A 14,934-nucleotide genomic window follows, 5' to 3' on the forward strand; every position below is an offset into this window, starting at 1 on the left:
ATCCCCCAAAATTCCCAAATTTTTCCCCAAAATCCGATCCCAAAATTCCCAAATTCGGGGGAATTTGGCACCAATTCTTCATTTCCTGACCCCAAAATTCCCAAATTTTCCCCCAAATCCCAAATTTGAGGAAATTTGGCACCAATTCCTCATTTCCTGACCCCAAAATTCCCAAATTTTCCCCAAAATCCGATCCCAAATCCCAAATTTTGAGGGAATTTGGCGCCAATTCCTCATTTCCTGACCCCAAAATTCCCAAATTTTCCCCCAAATCTGACCCCAAATCCCAAATTTGAGGGAATTTGGCACCAATTTTTTATTTCCTGACCCCAAAATTCCCAAATTTTCCCCCAAATCCCAAATCTGGGGGAATTTGGCACCAATTCTTCATTTCTTGACCCCAAAATTCCCAAATTTTCCCCCAAATCCGATCCCAAATCCCAAATTTTGAGGGAATTCAGCCCCAATTCCCGAATTTTTTCCCCCCAAATTTGGGATTTGGGGAAATCCGGCAGCAATTCCCGATTTTCCTTTTTCCTCTGACCCCAAAATTCCCAAATTTTCCCCCAAATCCCAAATTTGAGGGAATTTGGCACCAATTCCTCATTCCCTGACCCCAAAATTCCCAAATTTTTCCCCAAAATCTGATTCCAAATTCTGAATTTTGAGGGAATTTGGCACCAATTCTTTATTCCCTGACCCCAAAATTCCCGAATTTTCCCCCAAATCCCAAATTTGAGGGAATTTGGCACCAATTCCTCATTTCCTGACCCCAAAATTCCCAAATTTTCCCCAAAATCTGATCCCAAATCCCAAATTTGGGGGAATTTGGCACCAATTCCTCATTTCCTGACCCCAAAATTCCCAAATTTTCCCCCAAATCCAGGAGCTCCGAGAGCGAAATTTCCCTGAAAAGGAAAAGTTCGAGGCTGCTGCAAAAATTCCGGGAGCTGGCGGTGAGAGGGGAAATTCCCGGGAATTTCTGGGAATCTCGAAATTCCCGGGGTTTGGGGTTTGGGATCCCAAAATTCCCAGGATTTGGGGTTTGGGATAGATTTGGGATTTGGGGTTTGGGATTTGGGATTTGGGATTTGGGGTTTGGGGTTTGGGGTTTGGGGTTTGGGGTTTGGGATTTGGGGTTTGGGGTTTGGGATTTGGGATTTGGAATTTGGGATGGGTTTGGGTTCGGGATTGGGGATTTGGGATGGATTTGGGGTTTAGGATGAGTTTGGGATGGATTTGGGGTTTGGGATTTGGGGTTTGGAATTTGGGATTGGGGTTTAGGGTTTGGGATGGATTTGGGATTTGGGATTTGGGATTTGGGGTTTGGGATTTGGGATTTGGGGTCTGTGGGATGGGATTGGTTTGGGTTTGGGATTTGGGATGGGTTTAGGATTTGGAATGGATTTAGGGTTTGGGGTTTGGGATTTGGGATGGATTTGGGATGGATTTGGGATGGGATTGGTTTGGGTTTGGGATTTGGGATGGATTTGCGATTTGGGATGGATTTGGGATGGGTTTGGGGTTTGGGATTTAGGATTTGGGATTTGGGGTTTGGGATTTGGGGTTTGGGGTTTGGGGTTTGGGGTTTGGGATTTGGGATTTGGGATTTGGGATTTAGGATTTGGGATTTGGGATTTGGGATTTGGGATTTGGGGTTTGGGGTTTGGGATTTGGGATTTGGGATGGGTTTGGGATGGGTTTGGGATGGGTTTGGGGTTTGGGATGGGTTTGGGATTTGGGATTTGGGATTTGGGGTTTGGGATTTGGGATTTGAGATTGGGGTTTGGGATTTGGGATTTGGGATTTGGGATTTGGGGTTTGGGATTTGGGATGGGATTGGTTTGGGATTTGGGATTTGGGATTTGGGATTTGGGATTTGGAATGGATTTGGGGTGGATTTGGGATTTGGGGTTTGGGGTTTGGGATTTGGGATGGATTTGGGGTTTGGGATGGGTTTGGGATGGGTTTGGGATTTGGGATTTGGGATTTGGGATTTGGGATTTGGGATTTGGGGTTTGGGATTTGGGATTTGGGATTTGGGATTTAGGATTTGGATTTGGGGTTTGGGATTTGGGGTTTGGGATTTGGGATTTGGCATTTGGCATTTGGGATTTGGGATTTGGGGTTTGGGATTTGGGATTTGGGGTTTGGGATGGGATTTGGGATTTGGGATTTGGGATTTGGGATGGATTTGGGGTGGATTTGGGATGGATTTGGGGTTTGGGGTTTGGGATTTGGGATTTGGGATTTGGGATTTGGGATGGATTTGGGGTGGATTTGGGATGGATTTGGGATGGATTTGGGATGAGTTTGGGATTTGGGATTTGGGATTTGGGATGGATTTGGGGTGGGTTTGGGATGGGTTTAGGATTTGGGATTTGGGATTTGGGATTTGGGATTTGGGATTTGGGGTTTGGGATTTGGGGTCTGTGGGATGGGATTGGTTTGGGTTTGCGATTTGGGATGGGTTTGGGATTTGGGATGGATTTGGGATGGGTTTAGGATTTGGGATTTGGGGTTTGGGATGGGTTTGGGATGGGTTTGGGGTTTGGGATTTGGGATTTGGGATGGATTTGGGGTGGGTTTAGGATTTGGGATTTGGGATTTGGGGTCTGTGGGATGGGATTGGTTTGGATTTGGGATTTGGGATGGATTTGGGATGGGTTTGGGATGGGTTTGGGATGGGTTTGGGATGAATTTGGTATTTGGGATTTGGGATGGATTTGGGATTTGGGATTTGGGATGGGTTTGGGGTTTGGGATGGATTTGGGATGGGTTTGGGATGGATTTGGGATGGCATTTGGGATGGGTTTGGGATTTGGATTTGGGATTTGGGATTTGGGATTTGGGATGGGATTGGGATTTGGGATGGATTTGGGATGGGTTTGGGATGGATTTGGGATTTGGGATTTGGGATTTGGGATTTGGGATGGATTTGGGTTTGGGATGGGTTTGGGATGGATTTGGGATTTGGGATTTGGGATTTGGGATTTGGGATGGGTTTGGGATGGGTTTGGGATGGATTTGGGATGGGTTTGGGGTTTGGGATGGGTTTGGGATGGGTTTGGGATGGGTTTGGGATTTGGGATTTGGGATTTGGGATTTGGGATGGATTTGGGATGGGTTTGGGATTTGGGATTGGGGATTTGGGATGGATTTGGGGTTTAGGATGAGTTTGGGATGGATTTGGATTTGGGATTTGGGGTTTGGAATTTGGGGTTTGGGATTTGGGATGGATTTGGGATGGATTTGGGATTTGGGATGGATTTGGGATGGGTTTGGGATGGATTTGGGGTTTGGGATGGATTTGGGTTTGGGATGGGTTTGGGATGGATTTGGATTTGGGATTTGGGGTTTGGGATTTGGGATTTGGGGTCTGGGGGATGGGATTGGTTTGGGTTTGGGATTTGGGATGGGTTTGGGATGGATTTGGGGTTTGGGGTTTGGGATTTGGGATTTGGGGTTTGGGGTTTGGGATTTGGGATTTGGGGTTTGGGATGGGATTTGGGATTTGGGATTTGGGATTTGGGATGGGTTTGGGATGGATTTGGGATGGATTTGGGATTTGGGGTTTGGGATGGATTTGGGATGGGTTTGGGATGGGTTTGGGATGGATTTGGGATGGATTTGGGGTTTGGGGTTTGGGATTTGGGGTTTGGGATTTGGGATTTGGGGTCTGTGGGATGGGATTGGTTTGGGTTTAGGATTTGGGATGGATTTGGGATGGGTTTGGGATTTGGGATTTGGGGTCTGTGGGATGGGATTGGTTTGGGATTTGGGATTTGGGATGGGTTTGGGATGGATTTGGATTTTAGGATGGGTTTGGGATTTGGGATGGGTTTAATATTTGGGATTTGGGGTCTGTGGGATGGATTTGGGATGGGTTTAGGATTTGGGATTTGGGATTTGGGGTCTGTGGGATGGGATTGGTTTGGGTTTGGGATTTGGGATGGATTTGGGATTTGGGATGGATTTGGGATGGGTTTGGGATGGATTTGGGATGGATTTGGGATGGATTTGGGATTTGGGATGGGTTTGGGATGGGTTTGGGATTTGGGATTTGGGATTTGGGATGGATTTGGGATGGATTTGGGATTTGGGATGGGTTTAGGATTTGGGATTTGGGGTTTGGGATTTGGGATTTGGGATGGGTTTAGGATTTGGGATTTGGGATTTGGGATGGATTTGGGGTTTGGGATTTGGGATTTGGGATGGGTTTGGGATGGGTTTAGCATTTGGGATTTGGGATTTGGGGTCTGTGGCAGGTTTGTGATTTTATCTGGGCTCACCCCCCACATCCCGAATGTTCCGGAATGTCCCAGAACTCCTCGGGGGCTCCGGAGTCGCCCCAATCCCAAATCCTGCGGGGGGCCCTGGACAGGAAATCCCAGGAGCTGCAGCGGAGCCTGGCCCAGTAATTTGGGGTCACCCCGGGGGGTTTTGGGGTCACCTGGGGGGTTTTGGGGTCACTTTGGGGGTTTTGGGGTCACCCCGGGGGGTTTTGGGGTCACCTGGGGGGGTTTTGGGGTCACCTGGGGGGTTTTGGGGTCACCCCGGGGGATTTTGGGGTCACTTTGGGGGTTTTGGGGTCACCCCAGGGGGTTTTGGGGTCACCCCGGGGGATTTGGGGTCACCCGGGGGGTTTTGGGGTCCCCCAAAGGCTCGGGGTCACTTTTGGGGTCACTTTGGGGGTTTTGGGGTCACCTGGGGAGGTTTTGGGGTCACTTTGGGGGTTTTGGGGTCACCTGGGGGGTTTTGGGGTCACCTCGGGGGGGTTTTGGGGTCACCCCGGGGGGTTTGGGGTCACCTGGGGGGGTTTGGGGTCACTGTGGGACCCCCATTGTCCCTTTGGGGTCACCTGGGGGGGTTTTGGGGTCACCTCGAGGGGTTTTGGGGTCACCCCGGGGGTTTTGGGGTCACCTCGAGGGGTTTTGGGGTCACTTTGGGGGTTTTGGGGTCACCTGGGGGGTTTGGGGTCACCTGGGGGGGTTTGGGGTCACCTGGGGGGGTTTGGGGTCACTTTGGGGGTTTGGGGTCACCTGGGGGGGTTTGGGGTCACCTGGGGGGTTTTGGGGTCACCTCGAGGGGTTTGGGGTCACTGTGGGACCCCCATTGTCCCCTTGGGGTCACCCCGGGGGGGTTTTGGGGTCACCTCGGGGGTTTTGGGGTCACTTTGGGGGTTTTGGGGTCACCCCGGGGGGTTTTGGGGTCACCTGGGGGGTTTTGGGGTCACCCCGGGATTTTGGGGTCACCCCAGGATTTGGGGTCACCTGGGGGGGGTTTGGGGTGACCCCAAGGTTTGGGGTCACTGTGGGATCCCCATTGTCCCTTTGGGGTCACCTGGGGGGGTTTGGGGTCACCCCGGGGGGTTTTGGGGTCACTTTGGGGATTTTGGGGTCACCCCAGGGGGATTTGGGGTCACCTGGGGGGGTTTGGGGTCACTTTGGGGGTTTGGGGTCACTTTGGGGGTTTTGGGGTCACCTGGGGGGTTTTGGGGTCACCTGGGGGGTTTTGGGGTCACCTGGGGGATTTGGGGTCACCTGGGTGGGTTTTGGGGTCACCTGGGGGGGTTTGGGGTCACTTTGGGGGGTTTTGGGGTCACCTGGGGGGTTTTGGGGTCACCTGGGGGGTTTTGGGGTCACCTGGGGGATTTGGGGTCACTTTGGGGGTTTTGGGGTCACCCCGGGGGGTTTTGGGGTCCCCCAAAGGCTCGGGGTCACTTTTGGGGTCACCTCGAGGGGTTTTGGGGTCACCTGTGGGGGTTTGGGGTCACCTGGGGGGGTTTTGGGGTCACCCCTGGGGTTTGGGGTCACCTCGGGGGTTTTGGGGTCACCTGGGGGGTTTTGGGGTCACCCCAGGATTTGGGGTCACTTTGGGGGTTTTGGGGTCACCCCGGGGGGTTTGGGGTCACCTCTGGGTTTTGGGGTCACCTGGGGGAATTTGGGGTCACCTGGGGGGTTTTGGGGTCACTTTGGGACCCCCATTGTCCCTTTGGGGTCACCTGGGTGGGTTTTGGGGTCACCTGGGGGGGTTTGGGGTCACCTGGGGGGGTTTGGGGTCACCTGGGGGGGTTTGGGGTCACTTTGGGGGGATTTGGGGTCACCTGGGGGTGTTTTGGGGTCACCCCGGGGGTTTTGGGGTCACTTTGGGGGTTTTGGGGTCACTTTGGGGGTTTTGGGGTCACCTGGGGGGTTTTGGGGTCACTTTGGGGGTTTTGGGGTCACTTTGGGGGGTTTTGGGGTCACCTGGGGGGTTTTGGGGTCACTTTGGGGGTTTTGGGGTCACCTGGGGGGGTTTTGGGGTCCCCCCGGGGGTTTTGGGGTCACCTGGGGGGTTTTGGGGTCACCCCGAGGGGTTTTGGGGTCACTTTGGGGGTTTTGGGGTCACTTTGGGGGTTTTGGGGTCACCTGGGGGGGTTTTGGGGTCACTTTGGGGGGTTTGGGGTCACCTGGGGGGGTTTTGGGGTCACCTGGGGGGGTTTTGGGGTCACCCCAGAGGGTTTGGGGTCACCCCGGGGGGTTTTGGGGTCACCCCGGGGGGTTTTGGGGTCACTTTGGGGGGTTTGGGGTCACCCCGAGGGGTTTGGGGTCACTGTGGGACCCCCATTGTCCCTTTGGGGTCACCTGGGGGGTTTTGGGGTCACTTTGGGGGTTTTGGGGTCACTTTGGGGGTTTTTGGGGTCACCCCGGGGGTTTTGGGGTCACCTCGGGGGGTTTTGGGGTCACTTTGGGGGTTTTTGGGGTCACTTTGGGGGTTTTGGGGTCACTTTTGGGGTTTTGGGGTCACCCCGGGGGGTTTGGGGTCACCTGGGGGGGTTTGGGGTCACCTGGGGGGTTTGGGGTCACCCCGGGATTTTGGGGTCACTGTGGGACCCCCATTGTCCCTTTGGGGTCACCCCGGGGGGTTTTGGGGTCACCTGGGGGGGTTTTGGGGTCACCTGGGGGGTTTTGGGGTCACCTGGGGGGTTTTGGGGTCACCTGGGGGGGTTTGGGGTCACTTTGGGGGTTTTGGGGTCACCCCAGGATTTGGGGTCACCCCGAGGGGGTTTGGGGTCACTTTGGGGGTTTTGGGGTCACCCCAGGATTTTGGGGTCACTGTGGGACCCCCATTGTCCCTTTGGGGTCACTTGGGGGGGTTTGGGGTCACTTTGGGGGTTTTGGGGTCACCTGGGGGGTTTTGGGGTCACTTTGGGGGGTTTTGGGGTCACCCCGGGGGGTTTTGGGGTCACTTTGGGGGGTTTGGGGTCACCTCGGGGGGTTTGGGGTCACTGTGGGACCCCCATTGTCCCTTTGGGGTCACTTTGGGGGTTTTGGGGTCACTTTGGGGGTTTTGGGGTCACCTGGGGAGGTTTTGGGGTCACTTTGGGGATTTTGGGGTCACCTGGGGGGTTTTGGGGTCACCTGGGGGGTTTTGGGGTCACTTTGGGGATTTTGGGGTCACCTGGGGGGGTTTGGGGGTCACCTTGGGGGGGTTTGGGGTCACCCCGGGGGTTTTGGGGTCACCTGGGGGGGTTTTGGGGTCACCTGGGGGGTTTTGGGGTCACCTGGGGGGGTTTTGGGGTCACTTTTTGGGGTTTGGGGTCACCTGGGGGGTTTTGGGGTCACCTGGGGGGGTTTTGGGGTCACTTTGGGGGTTTTGGGGTCACCTGGGGGGGTTTGGGGTCACCCCTGGGGGGTTTGGGGTCACCTGGGAGGTTTTGGGGTCACCCCGGGGGGTTTTGGGGTCACCTGGGGGGTTTTGGGGTCACCTGGGGGGGTTTTGGGGTCACTTTTGGGGTTTTGGGGTCACCCCGGGGGTTTTGGGGTCACTTTGGGGTTTTGGGGTCACCTGGGGGGGTTTTGGGGTCACTTTGGGGGTTTTGGGGTCACCCCGGGGGGTTTTGGGGTCCCCCAAAGGCTCGGGGTCACTTTTGGGGTCTCCCTTTGGCTTTTGGGACCCCGTTAACCCTTTCATTCCCCCAATTAATATTTTAATTCCCCCAATTAATCCTTAATTGCCCCCAATTAACCCTTTAATTCCCCCAATTAACCCCTTAATTCCCCCATTAACCCATTAATTTCCCTAATTAACCCATTAATTTCCCCAATTAACCCTTTAATTTCCCCAATTAACTGCTTAATTCCCCCATTAACTTCCCCATTAGCCCTTTAATTCCCCAATTAACCATTTAATTTCCCCAATTAACCCTTTAATTCCCCAATTAACCCCTTCATTCCCCAATTAACCCTTTAATTCCCCAATTAACTCTTTAATTCCCCAATTGACCCTTTAATTCCCCCATTAACCCTTTAATTCCCATTAACCCTTTAATTCCCTAATTAACCCATTAATTTCCCTAATTAACCCTTTAATCTCCCTAATTAACCCTTTAATTCCCCCATTGACCCTTTAATTTCCCCCAATTAACCCATTAATTTCCCTAATTAACCCTTTAAGTTCCACAATTCACCCCCTAATTCACCAATTAACTCTTTAATTTCCCCAATTAATCATTTAATTTCCCCCATGAACCCTTTAATTTCCCCCAATTAACCCATTAATTTCCCTAATTAACCCCTTAATTCCCCCATTAACCCTTTAATTTCCGCAATTAATCATTTAATTTCCCCAATTAACCCTTTAATTTCCCCATTAACTTCTCCATTAACCCCTTCATTCCCCAATTAATCCTTAATTTCCCCCATTAACCCATTAATTTCCCCCATTAACCCATTAATTTCCCCAATTAACCCATTAATTCCCCAATTAACCCATTAATTCCCCAATTAACCCTTTAATTCCCCCAATTAACCCCTTCATTCCCCAATTAACCCTTTAATTCCCCAATTAACTCTTTAATTCCCCAATTGACCCTTTAATTCCCCCATTAACCCTTTAATTTCCTATTAACCCTTTAATTTTCCCCAATTAACCCATTAATTTCCCTAATTAACCCTTTAAGTCCCCCAATTAACCCCCTAATTCCCCCATTAACCCTTTAATTTCCCCAATTAACCCTTTAATTCCCCCATTAACGTCTCCATTAACCACTTCATTCCCCAATTAACCCTTTAATTCCCCCATTAACGTCTCCATTAACCACTTCATTCCCCAATTAACCCTTTAATTCCCCAATTAACCCTTTAATTCCCTAATTAACCCTTTAATTTCCCCGATTAACCATTTAATTCCCTAATTAACCCTTTAATTCCCCAATTAACCCCTTAATTCCCTAATTAACCCTTTAATTCCCCCATTAACTTCTCCATTAACCACTTCATTCCCCAATTAACCCTTTAATTCCCCAATTAACCCTTTAATTCCCTAATTAACCCCTTAATTCCCCCAATTAACCCCTTAATTCCCCCAATTAACCCTTTAATTCCCCCATTAACCCATTAATTCCCTAATTAACCCATTAATTTCCCTAATTAACCCTTTAAGTCCCCCAATTAACCCCCTAATTCCCCAATTAACCCTTTAATTTTCCCAATTAACCCTTTAATTCCCCAATTAACCCTTTAATTCCCCCAATTAACCCTTTAATTCCCCCAATTAACCCTTTAATTTCCCCAATTAACCCTTTAATTCCCCAATTAACCCCTTAATTCCCCCATTAACCAATTAATTTCCCCCAATTAACCCTTTAATTCCCCCGTTAACTCTTTGTTGCCCAGGCTGAGCGAGCTGAGAGCCACCAAGGAGGCGCTGGAGGCTCGGCTGGGCCACCTGGAGGGGCAGCTGCTGGCCAAGGACCCCAAAAGTGACCCCAAAAGTGACCCCAAAAGTGACCCCAAAAGCGACCCCGAGACACTGGGACTCTACCAGGTACCCCTGGAAACCTCAAAATGGGGGAAAATCTCACTAAAAACCACACAAATCTCACTAAAAATCTTCAAAATGGGGAAAATCCCAGAAAAAACCACACAAATCTCACTAAAAACCACACAAATCCCATTAAAAACAGACAAATCCCACTAAAAACCTTCAAAATGGGAAAAATCCCGGAAAAAAACCCACAAATGTCACTAAAAACGTTCAAAATGGGGAAAATCCCGGAAAAAACGCACAAATATCACTAAAAACCTTCAAAATGGGGAAAATCTCAGTAAAAACCACACAAATCCCATTAAAAACCAGACAAATCTCACTAAAAACCTTCAAAATGGGGAAAATCTCAGTAAAAACCCCACAAATCCCATTAAAAACCACACAAATCCCATTAGAAACCTTCAAAATGGGGAAAATCCCAGTAAAAACCACACAAATCCCATTAAAAAACAGACAAATCCCATTAAAAACCACACAAATTCCATTAAAAACCACACAAATTCCATTAAAAACCAGACAAATCCCATTAGAAACCTTCAAAATGGGGAAAAATCACAGTAAAAACCACACAAATCCCATTAAAAACCACACAAATCCCATTAAAAACCACACAAATCCCATTAAAAACCTTCAAAATGGGGAAAATCCTGGCAAAAAAAACCCAAAGTGGGAAAAATCCCAATAAAAACCACACAAATCCCAGTAAAAACCCCCAAAAATGGGAAAAATCCTGATAAAAACCACACAAATCCCATTAAAAACCCCCAAAAATGGGAAAAATCCCAGTAAAAACCACACAAATCCCATTAAAAACCAGACAAAACCCAGTAAAAACCTTCAAAATGGGGAAAATCCTGGCAAAAAAAACCCAAATGGGAAAAATCCCAATAAAAACCACACAAATCCCATTAAAAACGCACAAATCTCATTAAAAACCTTCAAAATGGGGAAAATCATGGAAAAAACGCACAAATCTCACTAAAAACTTTCAAAATGGGGAAAATCCCAGAAAAAGAAACCCAAAGTGGGAAAAATCCCAATAAAAACCACACAAATCCCATTAAAAAACAGACAAATCTCAGTAAAAACCACACAAATCTCAGTAAAAACCTTCAAAATGGGGAAAGTCCCAGGAAAAAAAACCCAAAATGGGAAAAAATCACAGTAAAAACCCCACAAATCCCAGTAAAAACCACACAAATCTCACTAAAAACCACAAAAATCCCATTAAAAACAGACAAATCCCACTAAAAACGTTCAAAATGGGAAAAATCCCGGAAAAAAACACACAAATGTCACTAAAAACGTTCAAAATGGGGGAAAATCCCGGAAAAAAAACCACAAATGTCACTAAAAACGTTCAAAATGGGGAAAATCCTGGAAAAAAACCACACAAATCCCATTAAAAACCACAAAAATCCCATTAAAAACCTTCAAAATGGGGGAAAATCCCGGAAAAAAAAAACCAAAATGGGAAAAATCTCAGTAAAAACCACACAAATTCCATTAAAAAACAGACAAATCTCAGTAAAAACCACACAAATCTCACTAAAAACCTTCAAAATGGGGAAAATCCCAGGAAAAAAAAACCAAAATGGGAAAAAATCCCAGTAAAAACCACACAAATCCCATTAAAAACCTTCAAAATGGGGAAAATATCATTAAAAACCACACAAATCCTATTAAAAACCCCCAAAATGGGGAAAATCCCAATAAAAACCACACAAATCCCATTAAAAACCCCACAAATCTCACTAAAAACCTTCAAAATGGGGAAAATCCCATTAAAAACCCCACAAATCCCATTAAAAAACAGACAAATCCCATTAAAAACCACACAAATCCCATTAAAAACCACACAAATCTCACTAAAAACCTTCAAAATGGGGAAAATAATAGTAAAAAAAACCCCAAAGTGGGAAAAATCCCAATAAAAGCCACACAAATCCCATTAAAAACCTTCAAAATGGGAAAAATCCCGGAAAAAAACACACAAATCTCACTAAAAACCTTCAAAATGGGGAAAATCCTGGCAAAAAAAACCAAATGGGAAAAATCCCAATAAAAACCCCACAAATCCCAATAAAAACCTTCAAAATGGGGAAAATCCCGGAAAAAACCACACAAATCTCACTAAAAACATTCAAAATGGGGAAAATCAATGTAAAAACCACACAAATCCCATTAAAAAACAGACAAATCCCAGTAAAAACCTTCAAAATGGGAAAAATCTCAGTAAAAAAAACCCCAAAGTGGGAAAAATCCCAATAAAAACCACACAAATCCCAGTGAAAACCCCACAAATCCCATTAAAAACCTTCAAAATGGGGAAAATCCTGGCAAAAAAAAACCCAAATGGGAAAAATCCCACTAAAAACCACACAAATCCCAATAAAAACCACACAAATCTCACAAAAAAACACACAAATCCCAGTAAAAACCAGACAAATCCCAATAAAAATGTTCAAAATGGGGAAAATCCCAGTAAAAACCACACAAATCCCATTAAAAACCACACAAATCTCACTAAAAACCTTCAAAATGGGGAAAATCCCAGAAAAAAAACCCAAAGTGGGAAAAATCCCAATAAAAACCCCACAAATCCCAGTGAAAATCCCCAAAAATGGGAAAAATCCCAGTAAAAACCACACAAATCCCATTAAAAACCCCCAAAAATGGGAAAAATCCTGATAAAAACCACACAAATCCCCCTTAAATACCTCAAATCCAACCCCAAATCCCCTTTTCCCATTCCCAGGAATTCCTGGAATCCCAGGATCAGCTCCAGGATTTTTTGGGATCTCATCCAATCCCAAATCCAATCCCAAATCCCCTTTTCCCATTCCCAGGAGCTCCGGGAATTCCGGGAATGCCGCTGGAAGCTTTGGGATCACATCCAATCCCAAATCCCCTTTTCCCGTTCCCAGGAGCTCCGGGAATTCCGGGATCAGCTCCAGGAGGTTTTGGGATCTCATCCAATCCCAAATCCAATCCCAAATCCCCTTTTCCCATTCCCAGGAATTCCTGGAATCCCAGGATCAGCTCCAGGATTTTTTGGGATCAGAGCCAGCCCCAATTCCAATCCCAAATTCCCTTTTCCCGTTCCCAGGAACTCTGGGAATTCCGGGATCAGCTCCAGGATTTTTTGGGGTCTCATCCAGCCCCAAATCCAGCCCCAAATCCCCTTTTCCCGTTCCCAGGAATTCCTGGAATTCCGGGATTATCTCAGAGAGGTTTTGGGGTGATTTGGGATCTCATCCAGCCCCAATTCCAATCCCAAATTCCCTTTTCCCGTTCCCAGGAACTCCGGGAATTCCGGGAATTCCGCTGGAAGCTTTGGGGTGATTTGGGATCTCATCCAACCCCAATTCCAATCCCAAATCCCCTTTTCCCATTCCCAGGAACTCCGGGAATTCCGGGAATGCCGCTGGAAGCTTTGGGATCACATCCAACCCCAAATCCAACCCCAAATCCCCTTTTCCCATTCCCAGGAGCTCCGGGAATTCCGGGAATGCCGCTGGAAGCTTTGGGGTGATTTGGGGTCTCATCCAGCCCCAAATCCCCAATTTCCCGTTCCCAGGAGCTCCAGGAATTCCGGGATCAGCTCCAGGATTTTTTGGGATCTCATCCAATCCCAAATCCAGCCCCAAATCCCCTTTTCCCATTCCCAGGGGCTCCGGGAATTCCGGGATTAACTCAGAGAGGTTTTGGGGTGATTTGGGGTCTCATCCAATCCCAAATTCCCTTTTCCCGTTCCCAGGAACTCCGGGAATTCCGGGAATGCCGCTGGAAGCTTTGGGATCTCATCCAGCCCCAAATCCAATCCCAAATTCCCTTTTCCCGTTCCCAGAAATTCCTGGAATCCCAGGATTAACTCCAGGATTTTTTGGGATCTCATCCAGCCCCAAATCCAGCCCCAAATTCCCTTTTCCCATTCCCAGGAGCTCCGGGAATTCCGGGAATTCCGCTGGAAGCTTTGGGATCACATCCAATCCCAAATCCCCTTTTCCCATTCCCAGGAACTCCGGGAATTCCGGGAATTCCGCTGGAAGCTTTGGGATCACATCCAATCCCAAATCCAACCCCAAATCCCCAATTTCCCGCTCCCAGGAACTCCGGGAATTCCGGGAATGCCGCTGGAAGCTTTGTGGTGATTTGGGGGTCTCATCCAATCCCAAATCCAATCCCAAATTCCCTTTTCCCGTTCCCAGGAACTCCGGGAATTCCGGGAATTCCGCTGGAAGCTTTGGGGTCACATCCAGCCCCAATTCCAGCCCCAAATTCCCTTTTCCCGTTCCCAGGAATTCCTGGAATCCCAGGATCAGCTCCAGGATTTTTTGGGGTCTCATCCAGCCCCAATTCCAATCCCAAATTCCCATTTTCCCGTTCCCAGGAGCTCCGGGAATTCCGGGAATGCCGCTGGAAGCTTTGGGATCACATCCAACCCCAAATCCAACCCCAAATCCCCTTTTCCCATTCCCAGGAGCTCCGGGAATTCCGGGAATGCCGCTGGAAGCTTTGGGATCACATCCAGCCCCAAATCCAACCCCAAATCCCCTTTTCCCATTCCCAGGAACTCCGGGAATTCCGGGAATGCCGCTGGAAGCTTTGGGGTGATGTGGGATCTCATCCAGCCCCAAATCCAATCCCAAATTCCCTTTTCCCGTTCCCAGGAGCTCCGGGAATTCCGGGAATGCCGCTGGAAGCTTTGGGGTGATTTGGGGTCTCATCCAATCCCAAATCCCCTTTTCCCGTTCCCAGGAACTCCGGGAATTCCGGGAATGCCGCTGGAAGCTTTGGGATCAGAGCCAGCCCCAATTCCAATCCCAAATTCCCTTTTCCCATTCCCAGGAATTCCTGGAATCCCAGGATCAGCTCCAGGATTTTTTGGGATCTCATCCAGCCCCAAATCCAGCCCCAAATTCCCTTTTCCCATTCCCAGGAGCTCCGGGAATTCCGGGAATGCCGCTGGAAGCTTTGGGATCACATCCAGCCCCAATTCCAACCCCAAATTCCCTTTTCCCATTCCCAGGAATTCCTGGAATCCCAGGATTAATTCCAGGATTTTTTGGGATCTCATCCAAACCCAAATCCAACCCCAAATCCCCTTTTCCCATTCCC

At 48.5% G+C, this 14,934-nt stretch overlaps 1 protein-coding gene across 4 annotated transcripts in view; it reads left to right on the forward strand.

The window, feature by feature from the left end:
• CGN (cingulin) overlaps positions 1–14,934 on the forward strand; it is a 72,424-nt gene that overhangs the window by 18,433 nt on the left and 39,057 nt on the right. For all 4 annotated transcript variants that reach the window (XM_058860624.1, XM_058860622.1, XM_058860621.1 and 1 more), the window contains exons 5-7: positions 887–956; positions 4,326–4,417; positions 9,660–9,810. In XM_058860624.1, the coding sequence (XP_058716607.1) occupies positions 887–956; positions 4,326–4,417; positions 9,660–9,810 (313 nt within the window). The remainder of the gene's footprint in view (positions 1–886; positions 957–4,325; positions 4,418–9,659; positions 9,811–14,934) is intronic.

Source organism: Poecile atricapillus, chromosome 33, assembly GCF_030490865.1.
Source record: "Poecile atricapillus isolate bPoeAtr1 chromosome 33, bPoeAtr1.hap1, whole genome shotgun sequence".
Taxonomy (NCBI): Eukaryota; Metazoa; Chordata; class Aves; order Passeriformes; family Paridae; genus Poecile; species Poecile atricapillus.